The sequence below is a fragment of the Oncorhynchus masou genome, chromosome 5, assembly GCF_036934945.1.
Source record: "Oncorhynchus masou masou isolate Uvic2021 chromosome 5, UVic_Omas_1.1, whole genome shotgun sequence".
In the NCBI taxonomy this organism is placed as follows: Eukaryota; Metazoa; Chordata; class Actinopteri; order Salmoniformes; family Salmonidae; genus Oncorhynchus; species Oncorhynchus masou.
In genome coordinates, this window is record NC_088216.1 from 79,886,405 (window position 1) to 79,911,432 (window position 25,028).

The following is a 25,028-nucleotide window of genomic DNA, read 5'->3' on the forward strand; positions in this document are numbered from 1 at the left end:
ACATATCATTTTTGGATGGAGTTTTCCTTTAGGCTATTTGAAGAAAAAAAATAAGGGCATGATTGTCTTCCTTTTAATGCCAATCTAATCTGAAAAACAAGAACACAAAATGGGATTATAAATAAGTCAAACTGTTTTTAAGAATTGGTTTCCATTTCAAATTCATTGTTTGCTCTCAAAAAACTAGAAGAAATTAGTTTTATCTCTCAGATTTGCATTTCAATGTAGTACAGCAAAAAAAGGTGTTTATACCTGAGACAGTGAGCTTAGTGGAACACTCTGCCCTGCCCAGGTTGTTCTCTGCGATGATTTTGTACTCTCCAGTGTCCTTGGGTCCAACCCTCAGTATGAGCATGGAGCAGACCCCACAGGTGTTGGAGATTAGGTAGTTGGTGTTGGTGTTGAGGCTGATATTATTACGGTACCATGTGACATGGGGTGTTGGGTCCCCTCTGACAGCACAGCTCATGTAGCACTCATAACCTTGTGGTGCGGTGTGCATTTTCAACGGGACAAGAAACTTGGGAGGACGCTCTAGGTTGCAGGTCTTAGTCTCTGGCCTGTCCAGCACAAACCTTTCTGAAAACACAAACAGAGAGACAACACATACCTTGTTGAAGATTATAGTAGTTATTACACTCATTCGAATTTGGCACATGGACAGAAATGAAAGCTGATGAAAGTGTAAATGTCCACTCACCAGTTGCTGACCAAAAAACCATATCTTTAATAAAGCTTTAGCATTATACAATACTGTTAAAAGCGTTAATAAAGATTCCTTCCCTTCCTTCGGACACTTCCCTTCATCTAACGGCCAAATGACAAGCCGGGGAGACTGGACCAGTCAGAGGGATTTTATTTTATTTTGATTGTTTTATTTCACCTATATTTAACCAGGTAGGGTAGTTGAGAACAAGTTCTCATTTGCAACTGCGACCTGGCCAAGATAAAGCATAGCAGTGTGAACAGACAACAACACAGAGTTACACATGGAGTAAACATTAACAATAAACAAGTCAATATCATAGTAGAAAAAAAGAGAATCTATATACATTGTGTGCAAAAGGCATGAGGAGGTAGGCAATAAATAGGCCATAGAAGTGAATAATTACAATTTAGCAGATTAACACTGGAGTGATAAATGAGCAGATGAACATGTGCAGGTAATGGTGTGGTGTGCAAAAGAGCAGAAAGGTAAATAAAATAAAAACAGTATGGGGATGAGGTAGGTCAATTGGGTGGGCTATATACCGATGGACTATGTACAGCTGCAGTGATCGGTTAGCTGCTCAGATAGCAGATGTTTAAAGTTGGTGAGGGAGATAAAAGTCTCCAACTTCAGAGATTTTTGCAATTCGTTCCAGTCGCAGAGAACTGGAAGGATAGGCGGCCAAATGAGGTTTTGGCTATAGGGTTGATCTGTGAGATACACCTGCTGGAGCGCGTGCTACGGGTGGGTGTTGCCATCGTGACCAGTGAACTGAGATAAGGCGGAGCTTTACCTAGCATAGACTTGTAGATGACTTGGAGCCAGTGGGTCTGGCGACGAACATGTCGAACATGTAGCGAGGGCCAGTCGACTAGAGCATACAGGTCGCAGTGGTGGGTGGTATAAGGTGCTTTAGTAACAAAACGGATGGCAGTGTGATAAACTGCACCCAGTTTGCTGAGTAGAGTATTGGATTACCAACAAGTGACCCCAAAAATGTCCAGCCTTTTTGTATGTTAATAAAGCAGTAAAACCACTCTGAATCATTTCAAAGCACATGGACACTAAAAAAGACTGGCCCAAAATCCACAGTTTTTACAAACCTTTTTTGCCTGTGATTTCCCACTTTGGTGATTCTGAGGGTTGAGAAGAGCCCATGTCATTCTTGGCATAGACACGAAACTGGTACTCTCTGCCAGGCATGATGTTACAGGCTGTGAACTTGTTGTTAAAGATGTGGTCTGCCACTGTGTGCCATGTTCTCTTGCTTGAGTCACGTTTTGACACCAGGTAGTGCAGCCTGTCATCCCTCTTCTCATCAGGAGATGGTGACCAGGAGATGGTAACTGTGCCCGGTACGTTCTCATCTACCTCCACAGGACCTGGAGGTTTGGGCTCGTCTAGATCGGACCACAAATAATTATGTGATGAATGATTAACACTGGACCTCAACTGCTTTCAACTTGGTTATTACAGCCAGCCATGTTATCAGCATCTCACCTGTAACTCTGATCTCAATGCTGAATGTCTCCTGGCCAACGATATTCTTGACCATAATGGTATAGATTCCTGTATCTGAGCGCTCTGAAGAAGGAATCAAAAGTTGGGATGCGCCTTCAGCATTACTGATGGTAACCCGTTTGGACACAGGCATGCCATCCTTCATCCAGGTAACATCTGGCCAAGGGGAGGCCTGTGAAGAATATCAGAATGTAATCACTACATCTACATAACAATTTTATACAACTGGTGAATAATTAATTTGGGTTCTCTCCATTTGTATGACAGTGGATATTCTTTTAGACATAGAAATGAAATAAAACTATTTACACTGTACCTCAAAGTTCATGTTGAATCGTGCAGAATTCCCTGCTTGTACCACCATGAAACTCTTGACTTTTTGATCAGTGAATCTAGGCCTGACTGGATGATGCAAAAGCATAAGAACAACATTCAAATTTTTTGTGTCTACACAGTCAAAGTTGGGGGGTGGGGGGTGCTTGCAATCAAACTGGATCATCTCAATATGTTGATGCCAACAGGGATGTTTGAAATTCAAGGTCTTACCAGGGGGAGGCATAGCCAGGATGTAGTTGTCCAGCTCTTGCGGCTCCCCTTCTCCCCCGTCATTGGTGGCGATCACTCTCACCCAGTACATTGCCATTGACTTCATGCCTTTCACTGTGAAGGAGGTCATGGTGCTGGGGTTATTGTTACAGCGGTCCCACTCTGGACTTTCTGCTGGTCTAATCTCCACAAAGAATCCCTTGGCTTCATCCTCAACCCCCGCTTTCTCCCTTGGTTTAGTCCAACCCAGGGACAAGGTGGTGTAGGTGGAGTCTGTCACCTTCAGGTCAATGACTTTACCGGGGGGCTCTGAAATTACACAGTGACATAGTAATAGGTCTCTTAAAGCTATGGATTAATTTGAAAGAATATCTACGTACACAAAGTACCATTGAGTTTGACCTACTTTTAGGATCCCTGGCAAACACAAACTCAGATGGAGTGCCAAATTCACCAGCTCCAGAGTTGTTGATAGCTGCCACACGGAATTCGTATTCCATACCCTCTATCACGTCCTTCACACCAAACTCCTTCTCTGTGTCACAAGCATACATACAAAACAATAGCGCAAGTTATGGGTGAAACTTTAATACTTCATGTATGGAAAAACATGTTTCCTGGTATTTGGAGATGAACAAGAAAAGAACAATACATTAAAACAGAAGTTGAAATGGTGAAACCTTTAATCTTATCATCTGCAGGATTGACAGGGCTCCAAAGATTGCTTCCCTTCTTGCGTTTCTCCATGTTATATCCCATAATGTTGGTTCCTCCGGTGTTGGAAGGGGGATTCCATGTCAGAGTGATACAGTCCTTGAAGGCACTGACCACTTTGGGTGCAGAAGGGGGTCCAGCGTATGCTAAGTACAGAAATATGATTTAGCAACAACTGTCGTCTGGTTCTGTATTAATATATATACAAAATAAATCACTTCATTACAGCTTTTAAAAAGGTGGTATTGTTATGCTGTACTAGACAATGCACATTGAGATTTACAAAATAACACATAGTATCCTGAATCACCCTAAATGGACCTCAAATATCCATGCGCCCACCTTTTGTGCCAGCCTGGACATCCTCTGTCTCCATCAACTCACTGCTGCCCATCTCAGTGTCGGCCCTGATTTTGTAACAGTACCTCCTGCCATGGTCCACATCACTGTCCTTGTAGTGGGCCTCTGGACCGATCGGACCCAGCTTCTTCCAGGTGTTGCGGCCTACCTGTTGACGTTCCAGGATGTAGTTTAGTATCTTACAGCCACCATCATCCTTTGGGGACCTCCACTTCACCTCAATGGCATTTTGAGAGGCTTCAATAATCTCCAGAGGTCCCAAGGGAGGGGTGGGCTTGTCTGTGAAGAAACAGATGCAGGTTTTACTCACTGTGCTATTTCTCTTAGCGTCATACAATTTCTTCCTGAACTTAAGGGGACAGTGCAATATTTAGGCAATTTATCTACTTACCCAGAGTCAGATGAACTGATGGATACCATTTGTATGTCTCTGCATGCAGTATGAAGTTAAAAGTTAGATTTTGCGAGCCAATACGAACTAGCTTTAACGCAATGACTGGAAGTCTACCGGAACAGCTAACATGCTACCACCTACTTCATTCCTACTGGATGCAGAAAAGTAAAAATGGTATCCATGAGCTCTTTTAACTCTGGGTAAGGAGATAAACGGCTTAATCTTGCACTATCCCTTTAATTTATCACTTAAATATTGTAACTATTTTATTTATTATTAGATTTTATCTTATAATATATTGCACTGTATTCTAAATGCATAGTTTGAAAAATAAAATTGGCCTAACTAACTTATAACTATCAGGTATTCACACCAAATCAAAGAGAAGTTCTTGCTTGGACCCAGAGAAAATAAATGTACCAGTTACAATGATCTTCGCAAAGGCCTCAACAGTTCCAAACTCATTTTTGAGTTTGAACTTGATTTCTCCAGTGTCTTTGCGCTGTAACTTGTTAAGAGTTAGTTGACTATAACCATCTCCATGCTCTATCTTGATGTTTGTGTCGTCTGATAGCTCCTCGCCGTCATGGTACCATTGGATCTTCATTGGATCCCGACCCACAAATGGTATCTTGAAAGTGGCTTTTTGACCTTTTTTAGTAATGATTGGGACAGTAAACTTTTTCAATTCCTCTGTGTCGAATCTAGGTGGATCTACAAAGAAAGGTACAAGAATATAATGAGTGAATTTAAGAATGTTATTAAATATAATGAATGTAGTGCTAAGATTATATGCAACATAAAAAAAAAGTTAAATAGATTTAGACCTTCAACAACAATCATGGCCTCTGTTTTACGCCCATCTGCCTCAAATTTGTATTTTCCAGCATAGTCCTCTGAGATTTTGCTGATTTTCAGGGATTGGAAGAATCCATCTTTAGACATGGTAAGAACATCATCGGGTTGAATCTGAACAGGAAAACACAATATTTAGGCTGATATATCTCTTAAATCTCGTCTGTTTTGCAATGGCCATTAAAACAACTAATATTAGCTCATAACACAAACACTAAAACGCTATATAAGGACGAAACTATATTAATACAAACAATAACGTATTGGTGTTTTTCTATGGCCAGCATAATAATATGTATTGAAGTGGTGATGGATATGTATTGAAGTGGTGAAGTGGTAGATGCTCACCTCCTCTCCATTCAGGTACCATACCCCATCAACATTTTCCTTGCTCAGCTTACAGACAAGTTCAGCTGGGTCTCCCACTATGGCGTTGACGTCAGAAAGCCCAAGGTTGAAGTGAACGCCAGGGTCTGGAGGATTTACCAGATTTACAATTAGTGGCAGTGCTTAAATTGCAGCTCACCCTTATGTAATTACCTGCAGGGTGAGTGTTGGAATTCATATGAAGTAAAATAATTAAATTTGTTGCAATCTTTCTTTGTTATACAGTTCATGCATGCATGTATGCATGGCACACAATACAGTCATCTTAGTGTACTGACTTACCTAAGCTCCGAGTCCTCAGAATCCTGAACCATACATTACTGTTTACATTTATTCAATTACATGTATTTTATTAAGCAGTTTATCTATAAAATACATGTTCAAATGTAAATTGTGATGTTTGAATATAAATGATTTAAGAGGTGTGAGGGATTAAAAACAGACAACGTTAAACTTCAGCGTAGTTAAAGATTGCAAAATGTCACTTCTACTTTGATTGTTTAAGCAAAATATTGAAGATTGAGTTTTTCCATATTGTTATTTCAAGAATTTGTTGATATGTTTTTATTTTCCGTGATATCCTCTTTCTGTTAGCCTGGGTATGGCATGGTTATTATTCTTCACTCTTTCTGTTAACCTGGGTATGGCATGGTTATTATTCTTCACTCTTTCTGTTAACCTGGGTATGGCATGGTTATTATTCTTCACTCTTTCTGTTAGCCTGGGTATGGCATGGTTATTATTCTTCACTCTTTCTGTTAACCTGGGTATGGCATGGTTATTATTCTTCACTCTTTCTGTTAACCTGGGTATGGCATGGTTATTATTCTTCACTCTTTCTGTTAGCCTGGGTATGGCATGGTTATTATTCTTCACTCTTTCTGTTAGCCTGGGTATGGCATGGTTATTATTCTTCACTCTTTCTGTTAACCTGGGTATGGCATGGTTATTATTCTTCACTCTTTCTGTTAGCCTGGGTATGGCATGGTTATTATTCTTCACTCTTTCAGTTAACCTGGGTATAGCATGGTTATTATTCTTCACTCTTTCTGTTAACCTGGGTATGGCATGGTTATTATTCTTCACTCTTTCTGTTAACCTGGGTATGGCATGGTTATTATTCTTCACTCTTTCTGTTAGCCTGGGTATGGCATGGTTATTATTCTTCACTCTTTCTGTTAACCTGGGTATGGCATGGTTATTATTCTTCACTCTTTCTGTTAACCTGGGTATGGCATGGTTAGTATTCTTCACTCTTTCTGTTAACCTGGGTATGGCATGGTTATTATTCTTCACTCTTTCTGTTAACCTGGGTATGGCATGGTTAGCCTGGGTATGGCATATTCTTCACTCTTTCTGTTAACCTGGGTATGGCATGGTTATTATTCTTCACTCTTTCTGTTAGCCTGGGTATGGCATGGTTATTATTCTTCACTCTTTCTGTTAACCTGGGTATGGCATGGTTATTGTTCTTCACTCTTGGCCTTCATTCTTGTTTGCTGCCATAGCTCTTTGGTCAAGGTGATAATTGAGTTATTCACATCTTCAGTGGACTGTGTGAAAAAAATGAAGTCATTAATTCTTGGCTATGACAATGTTTATGTGTAAGAGGTGCAGGTTTTTTTCAAAACATGAGGTTTTATCTTCCAGGCGGCTTCCAAAGCAAGAAGTCTTCATATATCTCTTCTTATTTAAGTGGTAATGTCCGAGAAGCCGGTATTTGGAAGATATATTGGTACGTGTGTTGTTAGGCCTGAGACGAAGTCAAGGGCAATATCACTTTTATACAATGGGTTACCAACATATTCAAATAATGATTGGAATATTTTCTTCTTATATGTTCACATCACCTTCCAAACCATCAACTCCATTCTTATATATTCACACTTCAATCTTCATATATTTTCATGAGTTTCATGTTCATTTTTATCTTCTTGAAATATGGTTTGTGTCTTCTGTGATCTTCTGACGTGATTATATTTTAGTAATGAAACCACATTTCGAGGATTTATTTCCGTACTAGGTTACACAGGCAAGAATGTTTGTTAAGACAAACAAACTACAAACACAGATGCTTTTTAAACATACTGTAGCACACACAAACACTAAGGCGGCGACATGGATGCAATTTTGTCATCCATCATTAATATGCTCTGCTAGAAATTATTTGTAAACTACATGGTTTAATATAATTAATAAGTTCCTATCAATTATGAAAAATCTAGAATACATGTAAATGTGCTGTATGATAATCAATGTCTATGTGAAGTATGGATTGTTAACCATTGTTAAAGCCACCCTTATTCAAGAACACCATCATCCCAAAGGGTCAGGGATGTAATAAGTAAGGATTAAACCCCAGCATTAATCTGAATGATCACACGTGTGTTCTGTAAGCCCAGCCTCAAACCGGAAAAGTCATTTGTTTTATCAAATGACTTTGATCCTTGAAGGGTGCCTCCCATGCAGTAGTCAATGCAGTATCCATGATCTTACCAATGACCGTCTCCTGAAGAATTGGGCCTGGCCTTGTGCGGCCTGTGCGCTTGCCACGCTTAGCAGCTTCTGCTGGCTCGTTGGCCTCATCGGCACTTGAAGCCTCATCGCCACTTGCAGCCTCACCATTGTTGGCAGACGCAGCACCGTTTGCAGCACCACCTCCGCTCTTTGCCTTTCTTTTTTGGACTTTGGCATCTTTGGCTGTGCCATTACTATTTGTCTTTCCTAGTAATGATTATTATAATCACTGTCAATCACTCATTGATTATTTGTCGACTATTGTTGGGTAAGGCATTTCAACAGTAACAACAGCAGTAACAACCACATCCACGATAACAAAAGCAACAATAGCAACATTAACAATTGCACAAAAACTATAACTTTAACACAGAAGGGGTGGTGAAGAATTCGGTTCCAATTCCTTATCCAATGCAGTTCCAGAAACTGACAAACCTTACGTATCCATAACTACTCTGGTTAGTAGCTGGATGTAATTGACATTTTCCTCAAAATAAAGAACATTTTGAGGAAATATGAAGACAATATCTTTTTACCTATAAATTATTTTTGTTGTACTTGAATAAGTAACCTGGCAAATTCCTTCACCAGTCTATGTAATGAAAAGAGAGCCCCTTGCCTAGTGGTTAGAGCATTGGACAAGTAACCGAAAGGTTGCAAGATTGAATCCCCGAGCTGTCAAGGTAAAAACCTGTCGTTCTGCCCCTGAACAAGGCAGTTAACCCACTGTTCCTAGGCCGTCATTGAAAATAACAATTTGTTCTTAACTGACTTGCCTAGTTGAAAAAAAATAAAGAGTCCCTTTTTCAAAAAAGCAAACATTCACAACTGGTCAACACAACGCACAAATAACATACACATGAAACATCGAAGCACACACACGTGGCATATAAAACACAAACATTAGGTCATATTTGTATTTCAAAGAGTCAACGGTAATTATGTACATGTTGCATTTGACATAAAGATTAGCAAGAGGTATGTTAAACTCGTTATTATTTGTTAAAATAAGAAGGCAGTTAATCATCAAAAGAAAAAAGACACACAACCAACTCAGCACTTCCAGAGAAAGGTACTCGAGCTCGACTTGGTTGGAAATTCAATCTTTCCCTACTAAGTATTTATCTGAGGTTCAGACACAAAGTGATGGATGCTCCTACTAGGAACAGTAATTGTTTGTTTTGACATTATTTTGACATGGTTGGTGACCTGCAATGTGTATGCATTTTTTCAAACCACTTCATCAAGTTTGTCAATATATTGTGTAGAACAGTCCACTCTAAAGTAAACAAATAGGCCTATGAATTTATGAAAATGTATTTCAAATGATGATAATTAGTACATCATAATGTGGCAGATGTTATGTTTAACTACAGTGCCACAGTTAAAGTCAATTATTTATGACTACATATGAAGTCATAGAGTGTGGGATCTATTTTGGTTGACAGTTATGGCGTACATTTTTTTTTGTTTTTTTATCTCCCTTGATATAACGTATATAAACTTCAATAACAAATGCATCATACATTTGAGGGTTAATATTAATCCCAAATGTCAGTGTAAATATTAGGTTTAGGATTTCTTTGAGTAAACAAAGATCTCCTTCATTTATCAGGCCGGCGTGCCAAAGTCATTTCCGACAAATGACTTTGATATTAAACCAACCTGTTTCCATGCATGTTCATCAACCTTCACAACATCTTACCAACAATCTCTTCCTTGAGCAGTGGGCCTTGCGTTGTGCGTTTCCCACGTTTCCCCGATTGCTCACTTGATGCTTCCTCATCATCATCTATTGGTGATCATCAATTTCAAGTTGATGTCAAACAATTTCAATTGTATGTATTTACCTTATGAATTTTTGTATTTACTTTAAAGGCAAACTTATTTGTAATGAAGTTGGTTTGCTAGCACATTAATATGATCAAATCATACCATGTTCCATATACTGATGTTGATTTATAATCATTTAAACTACAATATGGCAAAATGTGCAAGCTAATCATATAATTAGATGTTGTGTCACCTTTGACAATAATATACAATACCAGTCACCTACTCATTCGTTTGGAGACACCTACTCATTCAAGGGTTTTTCTTTATTTTTACTATTTTCTACATTGTGGAATAATAGTGGAGACATAAAAACTGTGAAATAACACTGTATGGAATCATGTAGCAACCAAAAAAAGAGTTAAACAAATAAAATGTATTTTATATTTGAGATTCTTCAAAGTAGCCACCCTTTGCCTTGATGACAGCTTTGCACACTCTTGGAATTCTCTTAGCCTGCATTATGAGTTAGTCACCTGGAATGCATTTCAATTAACAGGTGTGCCTTGTTTGTGGAATTTCTTTCCTTCTTAATGCATTTGACCAATCAGTTGTGTTGTGACAAGGGTGGTATACAGAAGATAGCCCTATTTGGCAAAAGTCCATATCATGGCAAGAACAGCTGAAATAAGTAAAGAGAAGCGACAGTCCATCATTACGTTGACTGAACCTTATGTCTTAATCTGGACAATTTCAAGAACTTTGAAAGTACAGTCACAAAAACCATCAAGCTCTATGATGAAACTGGCTCTCATGAGGACCGCTACAGGTAAGGAATACCCAGTTACCTCTCCTGCAGAGGATAAGTTCATTAGAGCTACCAGCCTCAGAAATTGCAGCCCAAATAAATGCTTCACAGAGTCAAGTAACAGACACATCTCAACATCAACTGTTCGGTGGAGATTGCGTGAATCAGGCCTTCATGGTCAAATTGCTGCAAGGAAACCACTACTTAAGGACACCAATAGAAAGAAGAGACTTGCTTGGACCAAGAAACACAAGCAATTGGCATGCTTGCGGTGGAAATCTGCGGTGAAAATCTGTCTGATTAGTCAAAATTTAAGATTTTTGGTTACAACCGCCATGTCTTTGTGAGACGCAGAGTAGGTGAACGGATGATCTCTGCATGTGTGGTTCCTACCATGAAGCATGGAGGAGGAGGTTTGATGGTCTGTGGGTGCTTTGCCGGTGACACTGTCTGTGATTTATTTTGAATACAAGGCACACTTAACCAGCATGGCTACCACATCATTCTGCAGTGATATGCCATCCCATCTGATTTGCGCTTAGTGGGACTATCATTTGTTTTTCAACAGGACAATGACCCAACACACCTACAGGCTGTGTAAGGGCTATTTGACCAAGAAGGACAGTGATGGATGGCTGCATCGGATGACCTGGCCTCCACAATTACCTGACCTCAACCCAATTGAGATGGTTTGGGATGAGTTGGACCACAGAGTGAAGGAAAGGCAGCAAACAAGTGCACAGCATATGTGGGAATTCTTTCAAGACTGTTGGAAAAGCATTCCAGGTGAAGCTCTATGATGAAACTTGTGCTCATAAGGACCGCCACAGGCAAGGAATACCCAGTTAGAATGCCAAGAGTGTGCAAAGCTGTCATCAAGGCAAAGGGTGGCTACTTTGAAGAATCTCAAATATAAAATATATTTTGATTTGTTTAACATTTTTTTTGATGCTCAGCATAATCCTACAATGTAGAAAATAGTAAAACTAAAGAAAAACCCTTGAATGAGTAGGTGTGTTCAAACTTCTGACTGGTACTGTATGTCAGTTGTTACATACATGGATGTAGTTTCATACTGCAAGTGGATGCTATTGTCTTGGCTGATAAGGTATTCTAATGTTTTATAAGCAGTATGATAACAAATACAATTGCAAACACAATTAAGGTAACAAAAATAGCGATAGCATGATTACGAAAGAGGGATTACAATAACAGTATGGGATGCAAAAGCAGAAGGGAGAAAAAGCGATAACAAAAAAACTATTTTAAAATGGATGCACACAAAAAACAAGTATCTTAGATGGTTTTTATCTTAGTTGACTTGTCAGGGGTGTTTGTCCTTTACTTGTGTTTGTTATGGTAGGTACTTCTTAAAGGGATACATTTTGGCAATGAGGCCCTGTATCTACTTCCGCAGATAAACTCTTGGATACCATTTTTATGTCTCTGCATGCAGTTTGAAGGAAGTTGCTAACTAACGCTAGCACAATGGATATTTATTTAACATTATTATTTTTTTTACATTTAACCTTTATTTAACTAAGCAATCAGTTAATTCAGAACAAATTCTTATTTTACAATGACAGCCTACACCGGGCAAACCAGGCCAACACTGTGCCAATTATGCACCTTTCTATGGGACTCCCAATCACAGCCGGTTTTGATACAGTCTGGATTTGAACTAGGTGACTGTAGTGACCCCTGTAGCACTGAGATGCAGCGCCTTACACCGCTGCGCCACTCGGGAAAGTCTCGCATAAGCTCGCATAGGCTCTAACTTCCTTCCTACTGGACACAGAGACAGAAACGTGGTATCCACGAATTCATCTCTCAGGTGAAATAGATAAAGTGCCTAATATCCAAAATCCAGAATTATTCATTTAAGTAGTGCTTTTAGGGGTTACCTTCCCTAAATTAATCATCTATGGTCAATCAGTGACTTCAATTACAATCTGATGTTATTGACCTTGAGACAGTCATCCCAGTCATAGAAATATGACATCTGGGTGAACTATACTTAGTGTAGTAAATATACTCTATGGGTTAGTTTCCCAGAACTAAAAAGCATGCTTAATGGAGAATCTCCATTGAATGTTTTATTTGTCTAAATCTGTGTCCGGGAAACATGCCACAATGTCTTCTATGTAAACTACTTCAAAATCTTATCAGTGGAAGAAATAGTTTCTTACCTATGAACGTGTCTGGAACAGCTTGTCCGCTTCTCACGCGCTTTGTTTTTGTGGCTCCATCTTCCTCATCAGACTCATCTGTGCTAACTACTATGTCATCGTATTCCGATCCAGATCCAGCATCTCCCTCAGCCCCTGCAGCTCCACCACCTGCAGCCCCACCACCTGCAGCACCACCACCTGCAGCACCACCACCTGCAGCACCACCACCTGCAGCCCCAACACCTGCAGCCCCACCACCTGCAGCCCCAACACCTGCAGCCCCACCACCTGCAGTCCCAACACCTGCAGATCCAACACCTGCAGCCCCAGCACCTGCAGCACCAGCACCTGCAGCCCCAGCACCTGCAGCTCCTGCACCTGCAGCCCCACCTCCTGCAGCTCCACCACCTGAGGCTTTCTTCTTTGCCTTTGCTTTCTCCTTAGCATCTTTTAATTTAGCAGCTTTTTTCTCTGCCTTAGCCTTAGCCTTAGCTTCCGCAGCCCTTGCTGCCTCTCTGGCGGCTTTGCTGGCTGCATCAGCGGCCTCTTTCTCAGCCTGGGTGGCTGCGTCAGTGACGCCTCTCTCGGCAGCCTTTATCTTTGCTTCCGCCAACCTCTCTTCCATGTCTTTCTTGTGTTTTTCCGCCTGCTCCTTTGCTATTTTCTCCAGATCCAAATCACCTCCTCCAGCCTGGGTTGTTTTGCGAGCTATCTTCTTGCCTTTGTTCGCAGGGTTCTTGTCAACTATATCAGAGAATTTGCGAGTTATTTAATATAATGGTAGCCAGTGATGTGTGTGTGATTCACCGTTCATTTATATGGTTTATGAATGCAACTGATATGCTGAAAGATTCAAAAACATTCCATGAAAAAATTGAATAACCTCACCTTCCACCACAAGCCAGGCATTGCAGGAATGGATACCTGCCACAGCTGCGTAGATACCAGCGTCCAAAGGCTGACAATCCTTCACTAACAACTTGTGGATGAGCTTATCTTCAGACACTGTGATTTCAAATTTGTCATCATTTTCTATCGGGGCACTCTTGCCCATCCAATTAATCTCAGCCATAGGTGCCGTTAAGACACACTGAAAGATGGCATCTTGTCTTTCTTCTGCCTTCACCTCCTGAATTTTGACCGCAAAATTTACAGGTGGAACTGAAAGATGGATAGAGAGTTGGGCATAATACATACGAAGCCAACCTAGTTCACACAATCATGTCATGCTTCTCAAATTCTTCAAACACCAATTTTACAAATACTGCAGTTCTAGTCCTTGAATGCTGTAGTTCACAAAATATATAGAGTGATGTATTTGCTCTTGTTTAACTTTAATTCCACATAGTATCATTAACTATTTTGTAATGATCATATTATTGTAAAAATAATTATAGTCCCTATTTAGACTGCGATTTGAATTTGTACTCACTTTTGAAATCCGTAGAGAAGATATTAACTCCCTCTACATCCACTGAATAGAGACCAGCATCTTCCGGGTTTAGATTTTTGATCGTGAAAATGAATTTTTTGCCAACTCGTTTCAGTTGGTGCTTCATTTCTTCTTCCATCTCAACGGTGTAAGGAACCATAACACCATCCTGCAGAGTGTATTTATCTTTTACTTTTTTATCATTTTTTTAATGTACTTTCCGAGAGTCAGATGAACTCGTTGATACCAGTTTTATATCTCTGCGTCCATTATGAAGGAAGTTGGAAGTAGTTTTGTGAGCCAATGCTAACTAGCGTTAGCACAGTGACTGGAAGTCGACGGCTGTTCCCATAGACTTCCTGTCATTACTCTAACTCTACTTAGCATTTGTTCCCATAGACTTCCTGTCATTACTCTAACTCTACTTAGCATTTGTTCCCATAGACTTCCTGTCATTACTCTAACTCTACTTAAATTAAATTAAATTTAGTTGGCAACTTCCTTTAAACTGCACACAGAGACATAAAAATAGTATCCAAAAGTTCATCTGAGTCTGGGGAAGTAGATGCAGGTCATTCGGAAAGTATTCAGACCCTTTGCCGTTTTCCACATTTTGTCACGTTACATACAGCCTTATTCAAAAATTGATTAAATTAAACTTTTTTCTCATCAATCTGCACACAATACCCCATAATGCCAAAATAAAAACAGGTTTTTTAAACTTATTTTATAAGTATTCAGACCCTTTGCTATGAGACTATAAATGTAGTTCAGGTACATCATGTTTCCATTGATCATCCATGATATGTTTCGACAACTTGATTGGCGTCAACCTGTGGTAAATTAAATTGATTGGACATGACTTTGAAGGGCACACACCTGTCTATATAAAGTACCACGGTTGACAGTGCATGTCAGAGCATAAACCAAGCCATGAGGTCGAAGGAAATGTCCGTAGAGTTCCCAGAACATGATTGTGTCGAGGGACAGATCTGGGGAAGGGTACCAAAACATTTCTGCAGCATAAAAGTCCCCGAGAACACAGTGGCCTCCATCATTCTTAAATGGAAAACGTTTGGAATCACCAAGACTCTTCCTTGAGCTGGCTGCCCGGCCAAACTGAGCAATCTGGGGAGAATGGCCTTGGTCAGGGAGGTGACCAAGAACCCAATGGTAAATCTGACAGAGCTCCAGAGCTCCCCTTCCTCTGTGGAGGGGAGAAACTTCCAGAAGGACAACCATCTTGTCAACACCAATCATGTCTTTATGGTAGAGTGGCGAGACTGAAGCCCAAGAATACCCAAGAATACTAGAGGCTGTAATTGCTGCTAAAGATGCTTCAAGAAAAGTACTAAATAAAGGGTCTGAATACTTATTTAAATTAAATACACAGGAGAGCTATTGAACAGTTTGGTATGAGCTTTCATACCTTGTAGAGGAAAATTCTGCTGCTGGCATCTTTAAGATCCATGTCAATTTCAAACGTTGCATTTTCATCAGAATTGACTTCGATGTGTTTGAGCGAACTGATATGTTCAATAAACTGAAACAGACAAATATAAAAGGTATGGTAAAATGACTGAGAAACCATAAGATCTTTGAAAAATCAAACAGGTAACTGACACATTTCCCCGTTTACTTTATTGGTGTTTTCTTCAAAATAACACCAGTAAAAAGATATTCCATAGTACTATACCTGTGCCTGTTCAACCTCTCTCTCCTTTTTCAGTTCAGCCAGTTTTGTCAGCATCCCACGAAAATTAGTGATGCCGTACTCAGCACAGATTTGTTCATAATCTTTCTTGTCGGCACTCATCAGGATCTCCCAAACTTTCTCTTCAGATTCGAGTGGCTTTTGCTCATGGACATCTCCTCTGCAGATCAAATCAAATCAAATGTTATTTGTCACATGTGCCGAATACAACAGGTGTACAGTGAAATGCGTAATTAAAAGTGCATAACCTACAATGTTTTAAAAAGTTAAGAAATAAAAGTGTCAAGTAAAAAAATAAGTAAAAAATATAAAATAAAAGTAACAAATAATTAAACAGCAGCAGTAAAATAACAATAGCGAGGCTATATACAGGGGGTAACGGTATAGAGTCAATGTTAGTTGAGGTAATTGAGGTAATATGTACATGCTGTTGGGGCTGTGTTTCTGGACCTAAGGAAGGCTTTTGATACTGTTAACCATGAGATTCTCATCACAAAATTGTCAAAGTTCAACTTTTCCCCTGATGCCTTGAGATGGATGAAATCATACCTTGAAGGCAGAACTCAGTGTGTCAGAGTGAGCAATGAGCTGTCGCCCTATCGTAGCTATGATGTGGGCGTGCCCCAAGGGTCAATACTGGGGCCCCTCCTGTTCAGCCTGTATATTAATGATCTGCCTTCTGTCTGTACTGGGTCTGAAGTTCAAATGTATGCAGATGATACAGTGATATATGTGCATGCAAAGAGCAAACAACAAGCTGCACAAGAACTCAATACTGTAATGGTCCAGGTTACAAAGTGGCTCAGTGACTCGTGTTTGCATCTCAATGTGAAAAAAACTGTTTGCATGTTCTTCACAAAGAGGGCAACAGATGCTACTGAGCCAGATGTCTATGTGTCAGGGTAGAAGCTCCAGGTGGTATCCAATTTTAAGTACCTTGGCATCATACTTGATTCCAACCTCTCTTTTAAAAAGCATGTGAAAAAGGTAATTCAAATAACTAAATTCAACCTAGCTAATTTCCGATTTATACGAAATTGTTTGACTACAGAGGTAGCAAAACTGTACTTCAACTCTATGATACTCCCCCACTTGACATACTGCTTGACTAGTTGGGCCCGAGCTTGCTGTACAACATTAAAACCTATTCAGTCTGTCTACAAACAGGCTCTCAAAGTGCTTGATAGGAAGCCCAATAGCCATCATCATTGTCACATCCTTAGAAAGCATGAGCTCTTGAGTTGGGAAAATCTTGTGCAATACACCGACGCATGTCTTGTATTCAAGATCCTTAATGGCCTGGCTCCCCCTCCACTCAATATTTTTGTTAAACAGAAAACCCAGACATCTGGCAGCAGATCCACAAGGTCTGCCATGGGAGGTGACTGTATAGTTCCCCTAAGGAAAAGCACCTTTAGTAAATCTGCATTCTCTGTGAGAGCTTCCCATGTCTGGAATACACTGCCATCAGACACACATAACTGCACCACATATCACACTTTCACAAAATGCTTGAAGACATGGCTAAAGGTCAATCAGATTTGTGAACATGGTCCCTAGCTGTGTGTTGCCGCTTTCCATGTTGTCTGTTGTCTGTAGCTTGTGAGGTGTGGAAACACTTTGTTGCTTTTATGAATTTTGTCTTGCTGCTTTTTGCTCTATGTTGCTCTGTCTGTATGCTACGTCTTGCTTGTCCTATGTTGCTATGTCTTGCTTGTTCTATGTTGCTATTGTCTATATTGTAATTGTTTTTAATAACCTGCCCAGGGACTGCGGTTGAAAATTAGCCGGCTGGCTAAAACCGGCACTTTTACTGAAACGTTGATTAATGTGCACTGTCCCTGTAAAAAAAAAAAAAAAAAAAAAATGTAGGTAGAGTACAAAAGTGACTATGCGTAGATAATAAACAGAGAGTAGCAGCAGCGTAAAAGAGGGGTCGCGGTAGCCCTTTGATTAGCTGTTCAGGAGTCTTATGGCTTGGTGGTAGAAGCTGTTATGAAGCCTTTTGGACCTAGACGTGGTGCTCTGGTACTGCTTGCTGTGCGGTAGCAGAGAGAACAGTCCATGACTAGGGTGGCTGGAGTCTTTGACAATTTTTTGGGCCTTCCTCTGACACCACCTGGTATTGAGGTCCTGGATGACAGGAAGCTTGGTCCCCGTGATGTACTGGGCTGTACGCACTACTCTCTGTAGGGCCTTGCAGTCGGAGGCCAAGCAGTTGCCATACCAGGCAGTGATGCAACCAGGATGCTCTCGATGGTGCAGCTGTAGAACCTTTTGAGGAGCTGAGGACCATTGCCAAATTTTTTCAGTCACTTGAGGGGGAATAGACTTTGTCGTGCCCTCTTCACGGCTGTCTTAGTGTGTTTGGACCATGATAGTTTGTTGGTGATGTAGACGCCAAGGAACTTGAGGGTCTCAACCTGCTGCACTGCAGCCCCGTCGATGAGAATGCGGGCGTACTCGGTCCTCCTTTTACTCTAGTCCACAATAATCTCCTTTGTCTTGATCACTTTGAGGGGCAGGTTGTTGTCTCTGACCTCCTCCCAATAGACTGTCTCATCGTTGTTGGTAATCATTAACAAACTTGATGATGGTGTTGGAGTCATGCCTTGCCATGCAGTCATGAGTGAACAGGGAGTACAGGACGGGACTGAGCACACACCCCTGAGGGGCCCCTGTGTTAAGGATCAGCGTGGTGGATGTGTTGTTACCTACTCAGGAAGTCCAGGATCCAGTTGCAGAGGGAGGTGTTTAGTCACACAGGATGATCATTTACCATGCATGCATTCATTTGAATTGCTATTGCAGAGTTGAAGCCTGTATTTAGTCTGCTTTTTTAATTAATTGTCTCCTGTTATACAAATCTATTCAGCATTGTGTTTCCCTCTGTCACATAGGGCGTGTTTTCCACACCTGAACCCTTTTCAATCAGAGAGCTTTAACTTATTGTTACCTTCTTTTTAGAGACTTAGGTCTTCTGTTTGAAAGGTTTAGGAGTTAGGGAACTGCATTTCAACCACTAAAATACCTGGTCAAAACCTATTTACACAACCTGTTAATAGAGTACAATGTAATGCATTCTCTTACCGCTTCTTCAACATTGTTCTAAAAGACCCAGGTTTGAGTGCTTCTTGTTCTTCTTTGGACTTGGCTAATTCCTTCGTCTTTTTGAATCCAACTGGACAGAAACGATTCGTAATGTTTATGTCTTAAAGTGTTGATCATTCTTTTTAAATCATTAGAATGCACTTGCATGACAAGATAAATATTGCTTAAGAGAGGTTTAGATTAGATGTGTTAGAATTCTCTTTTGTGTGTCCTACCTTCAATGACATTCAGCTGGATAGTGCAAACAGCCTTTCCATACTCATTTGTTGCAAAGCATTTGTAGGTGTCGGCATCTTCTGCAGATACTTTGGGGATCTGTAAGCAAACTGATAATGTATTAACTACGTACTTCCCATCGACTGCTGTTAAGGTCCATAAAACAAATCAATTGAAATATACTTCAAGGGTAATTGCTTTATTTATTTTAAATTCCAGGAATTTAACCAATAATTATGATAACAACTTTTTTCATGTTAAAGGGTTGAAATATAAAGGTTGGAGTAAAAAGGAGGATGTAGAAGTCAAGAGATTGGGCAGCATTTGATGGAACTGAAATTGACAATATGTCCCCGTTATTTTTGAGTATAAGAACCAGTTGATGCTGAATGGTGAAAAACATGCTTACCTCTAGGGTGTGTTCACCAGACGACTCGTCATACTTGCTCTGGAACTTCACTGGATCGTCTATCTTTCCATTTGCTCGGTTCCATGTCACGTTGGGTGTAGGTTCACCATACACAATGGCTTTGAACACCCCGAACTTGCCTGATTTGTGATTAGAGTCATAGAATACTTGTGTTTTTCTTCTGATGTCCAATATTTGTCCGTATTTGGGTGTCTAATTAGTCCATCCTTTTGGTGATACAATTCTATATAAGGATTAGTGAGATAAGTCGGACTGTATTTGGGTGTCTAATTAGTCCATCCTTTTGGTGATACAATTCTATATAAGGATTAGTGAGATAGGTCGGACTGTATTTGGGTGTCTAATTAGTCCATCCTTTTGGTGATACAATTCTATATAAGGATTAGTGAGATAGGTCGGACTGTATTTGGGTGTCTAATTAGTCCATCCTTTTGGTGATACAATTCTATATAAGGATGAGTGAGATAGGTCAGACTGTATTTGGGTGTCTAATTAGTCCATCCTTTTGGTGATACAATTCTATATAAGGATTAGTGAGGTCGGACTGTATTTGTTTGGTATTTTATTGAATACATTGCATTTTCACCAAATATGATGTGTAACATTTGTTATACAACTACCCCCAATGATGAAAGAGCTAGGCGTTAATTATGGCATATGCTTTAATAAGGAGCTTAACAGACTGCCTCTATTAAAGGTTGTGTCACCAATCTAAGTGTGCAATGTTAAATAAGGATTTGGTATGTGAGTGGGTAGGGCATAGAAGGTCATCATAATCATAAATTATGTAGAGTCTACATTTCATTTCTGTTGCAAATGAAGTTGATATGAGCCGTCTGTAAGGATTGCATTTTGTGGACTCCACCATACATCACATGCCTTATGCCCACTGTCACATGTCAGGGCCTGAAGCCTGTGGAACCTACTCCAAATGATATAAATGTCTCAACTGAGATGTAAAGTAATGCAATCGGGCCTATCCCTACATGACCTTATGCTGCTTGTCTTAGTCAGGACATAATATAACATATGCCATTTAGCAGACACCTTGATCCAAAGCACCTTACAGTCATGTGTGCATTTTATATATATATATATATATATATATATATATATATATATATATATATATATATATATATATATATATTTTACTTATGGGAGGTCCTGGGAATGAATCCTACTCTCCTGACATTGCAGGTGCCATTCTCCACCAACTGAGTTTACAGAGGACCACATGTGTTAATCCCATCAGCACACCCGTTGCAGTGGGTCACTGTTCCCATTTTGGTTGACCCCCCCCCCCCCTGTTTATAAGGCAATAGCAGAACACACAACATTTATTGCAGTATAATAGGACAGCTATGCCTGTTAATGTAGAATATTACATGATTAACTGTTTCTTACCCTCCTGAATAGTTAATGCGATGGGCTTGCGTGTGAAGTCAGGGTGGCTTTTCCCCTCTGGTATTTCCTCCACATACTGCGTGATCATAACTCCGGGGACTTTTGATCTGAATTTCTTGACTGATCACACACACACACCAAAAATACATAATTAGAAAATGGCGCAATTGTTTGATAACATTATTAGCACTTACTGTTTAAAACAATTGAGATTTGCATTAATGGATGACCAAATCTAACACGCATAATGTCTAATACAGTTATAATCACTGAATTATTACATGCGTCAATATCATGTAATATTTGACTTTTTGAATGGAAGGGATTGAGGGCCATATTCGGACCTAATATTAATGTAGAAGTAGTCATAGTACAACTGATAACAGTCTTGTTAAAGCAATGGCTGATACACCAAAACATGGAGTAGACTAGTAGTATCAGGTCGGGAATACTGCCCTAAATCACATGCCACATCTAGCAAGAAAATACACCAATATGCAAAGTCTGCACGTGTAATTTTCATACCAAAATGAAGCCAACTAAGCAAAAAACATGATGTGATTATTTTTTTCACTTTAGATCAATGCATCATTGTCCTCTTAATATTTATGGTACAGTACATTTTTCTTTTAAAGCTGAAATCTGTAGTTGGTGAAACTACCATGTCCTGTTAGAGATATTGCATCAACAAATAAGTTACTTCAAACAATGTCACGATGCTGGATGCTCCTCTCCTCTGTTTCCTCAACAAAACAAGACAATAACTAAGGGGCTGGGGTGAACAGTGGTGCTGTTGCCCCCTTTACGGATTTCAGCTTTAATGTGATGTCTCTTTTTTATTAGAACAGCTGCAAACTTAGCACCGCTGCAGAGACAATCTGGCCCCAACTGTTTCAAATTATGTTTGGTCATCCATCCTATTTCCATCCATATTTCTCTGTTTTACTTGACTACTGTAACTGAACATAAATATAATTCCACAGCACTGATGAGTAATCATGAGCAAAGAATTGTTTGATGCAGATGTTAATTGTCTGTAAGAACATTTTCTCGAAACCCCATAACCTAAAACCTAGGTCATGAAGGGCTCAATCTGTCCTCCCACATACTCAACTTGTATTCTCTTGCACAAGGTACAGTTAGGTTGCAAGACAATATAAGGACCTCATAGCAATCATCTGCAATGCCCTTTAATAAGGATAGTTTGTCAGTATTAATGGATTTGTCATTTGTTTAGAATTCTACAATGAAGTGCGTCTGTTGTGACGCTGAAGATTTGAGTCAAACACGAACACGAATTACACCATTCATATGATGCCTACATGCAACACAGTCGTTACTTTCATCCACCATGCTTTGGTACAGTTAAACACCCAGACCAAAGTATAAGGTATACTCTCTTAGAAAAAAACATGCTATCTAAAACCTTAAAGGGTTCTTCAGCTTTCCCCACAGGATAACCATTAGAAGAACCATTTTTGGTTTCCATGTAGAGGGCTTTTGGGTTCAGTGTAGAACCCTTTCCACAGTGGACTTTTTTCAAAGATTTTTTTTTCCACGGTTTTATTTTCCAAATTTTTTTCTAAGATTGTACAAAGAGAAAGACACATTAATGGAAACTCAAGTTGCTGGAGTTTCCTTTTCTCTTGCATACCTTTTTTGTGGTGGGGCTTTTCCATAGCACCCCCAGCACCTTCCACTTTACAAGCAACATGACAGCAAGAGAAAGGAAATAGCACAGGAAACATTAATCCTGACAAAAGCACCTGAGAGAGTCTTGGGAACTTCGACAGGATTATGAATCCACACATACAGTACATAGATACATACGATTTACATTAAACACAAGGACAAGGGAAACATCCAACACACACAACTTGGAGAGAACCAACCTCCTAAGGTTTTTCAGAAGATTATTTTATGGAACAAATGTTTGAAAGAAAAATTATGAAAGATTAATTGTATATATACATTTGTAACCATTATGAATTTCTGAGTACATCAAATCATGGAGTTAACAGCAATTATATTGTTCCCTAAGTCATTATGCTGCTTGTCTTAGTCTTAGTTATATATTTTAATATTTAGCATATTAGGTATGTTTTCTCTATGACGATGGCCTATTAATACTAACTAAGAACTAGTGGTATTAAATTATACTAAATCTGCTGACCAACTTTGGTGTATCAGATATCAGATATGCCAGTCCTCATTGGCATCCAATAAGCTCCCGTTTAATGTGTTGTGGTTGTCCATGGGGTTGGGCTGTTGAGAGTCCTTTTCTGTGCCAGTTACAGTGCATATTAATAGTTGTCTGTAAATTGATTTGGAAAACAGCTGAGGAAGATGAGATATCCGATTATGTCTTCTACCAAACAGTTTATTGCCAGACATCCATATTTTGAGTCCAGTCTTCCCATTTCAATCAACCCCACAGTGAAAATTCTAACCGCTTCAGTTTACTGGTCAAATATGATCTCAAACTTAATCTTCTGTTTAGGTTTGTTGACAAAGTAGATATGTTGTCAAGCATTCAGCACAGGTTTGACAGATTTCTCTTGATGTTGAATCAGTTCTTCAGTTTAGTTTTTCTAGCATAAGCATTTTGTCTTACAGTTTTTTTAATTTATTTTTTGTAAACTGCAAGTAAATAAAACAGTTGACAGCACTTTTCATTCTTCACTCTTCATAATTGCGATAAACATCTTCTTTTTCATTCTTCTGCTGAATCAGAAATATATTCATGCCCATTCTTTTTCCAATGTCACCCAATGACTGGCTGGTGATATTACCTTATGATGGCGTTGACAGAGAAGTGTTTCACATGATTGGTTCACTGTAGGGGTTGACATGGTGATTTGACTGCTACTTCACCTTTTAAGCGGATTGAAGCAATAGCAAGCAGCTTGTATTTCTTCATGTGCTTGTCTGGAGAATGGTCCTTTTCGGCAATATCTTAATTCCTAGTGTAATTTACACTGTAGTAGGTGTTGTTAATATTTAATCAGGGTGCTCCTGTATGATTTTGGAAGCCCAGATGATTGTGCACAAATTTCGGGATTGAAGCATCTCTTCAAATTCTTCTGGATAGCACAAGAGCAGAAGACATTATTAGGTGATGTTCTTGACGATATGTCTAAATGTCATCTGTACTGAAAATGATCTCATATCTTCTCTACACTTAGTTGTGTATTGGATGGTCTAATTGATACTCTTTACATACCTCGATTTACTGGCGAACTATCAGTAGAAGACACTGGAGCACAGTGTTGCACACGCATTGCAACAATTGTTCTGTCAATACAGCACAACCTAACATTTTTATGCCTGCATCTGTATCTTGGCAATCAATAACGGGCTATGATTCCTGCCTTTTTTGTTATTTACCCTTTGCCTGTGTGTGACTGCATTGGGTGGATGTCTGTCTTGATTCGACTGTTAGGAGAAATCCATCACATTGCACTTACCCTTCTGCCCTTCGGCAGATTGATCTGTCACTTTCGACTTCATCACCTTCATCTTGGAATATTTTGGATCAGAAGGCTCTGTAACAGACATTCACACAGAGAAAAGGAATGTGAGTTAAATCTGTCAAGTTGAATGGAACATCACTACCACTGATTACAGTCATTGAGATGCCTACTAGTTACGAGGCAAAATAAAAAGACAAGAAAAAACAGGGGTTTCAAAAGAGATCATTTACATGAGTGACATTCTCTCCTCTTCAGCTAATAACCAGCAGGTGGCACTTGAGACTTGGGTTTAGTGTTAGTTTGCACTATTTCTAATCTCATTATAAGGTTGCGTATCAAAGAAACCCTAAAATGACATCATCGGGGTAGTGTATCCTCCTCCCAGACGATACAGTATCAAGCAGCTGCTAGCAATGGAAGTGGTGCTGTTACTCTACCCAGTCAGTAAGAGGCAGCATGCAACACACGGCTATCTATTGGCCGTCTATTG

At 39.6% G+C, this 25,028-nt stretch overlaps 1 protein-coding gene across 1 annotated transcript; it reads right to left on the reverse strand.

Moving 5' to 3' along the window:
- Positions 1-84: 84 nt before the first annotated feature.
- igfn1.1 (immunoglobulin like and fibronectin type III domain containing 1, tandem duplicate 1) lies at positions 85-24,584 on the reverse strand. Its single transcript, XM_064958393.1, has 24 exons — positions 24,533-24,584; positions 21,066-21,185; positions 19,638-19,777; positions 19,228-19,327; positions 18,992-19,082; positions 18,824-18,840; positions 15,884-16,056; positions 15,617-15,730; positions 14,188-14,356; positions 13,644-13,916; positions 12,774-13,499; positions 7,983-8,210; positions 5,448-5,572; positions 5,072-5,213; positions 4,665-4,958; positions 3,833-4,129; positions 3,457-3,636; positions 3,183-3,311; positions 2,777-3,085; positions 2,547-2,632; positions 2,210-2,402; positions 1,809-2,109; positions 253-575; positions 85-89 (listed from the first exon to the last, which is right to left on the reverse strand). The coding sequence occupies exons 1-24, from the start codon at positions 24,582-24,584 to the stop codon at positions 85-87; spliced, it is 4,587 nt and encodes a 1,528-aa protein (XP_064814465.1).
- Between the last annotated feature and the right edge of the window lie 444 nt (positions 24,585-25,028).

Bases quoted from the DNA above. Each gene is read 5' to 3' on its own strand.
- igfn1.1 (XM_064958393.1), bottom strand. From the start codon at position 24,584: ATGAAGGTGATGAAGTCGAAAGTGACAGATCAATCTGCCGAAGGGCAG. The intron at 8,211-12,773 runs GTAAGAAACTAT...AATCATTACTAG, and splicing joins TGTTCCAGACACGTTCATAG to GAAAGACAAATAGTAATGGC. The intron at 4,959-5,071 runs GTCTAAATCTAT...CTTTCTTTGTAG, and splicing joins GGCCATGATTGTTGTTGAAG to ATCCACCTAGATTCGACACA.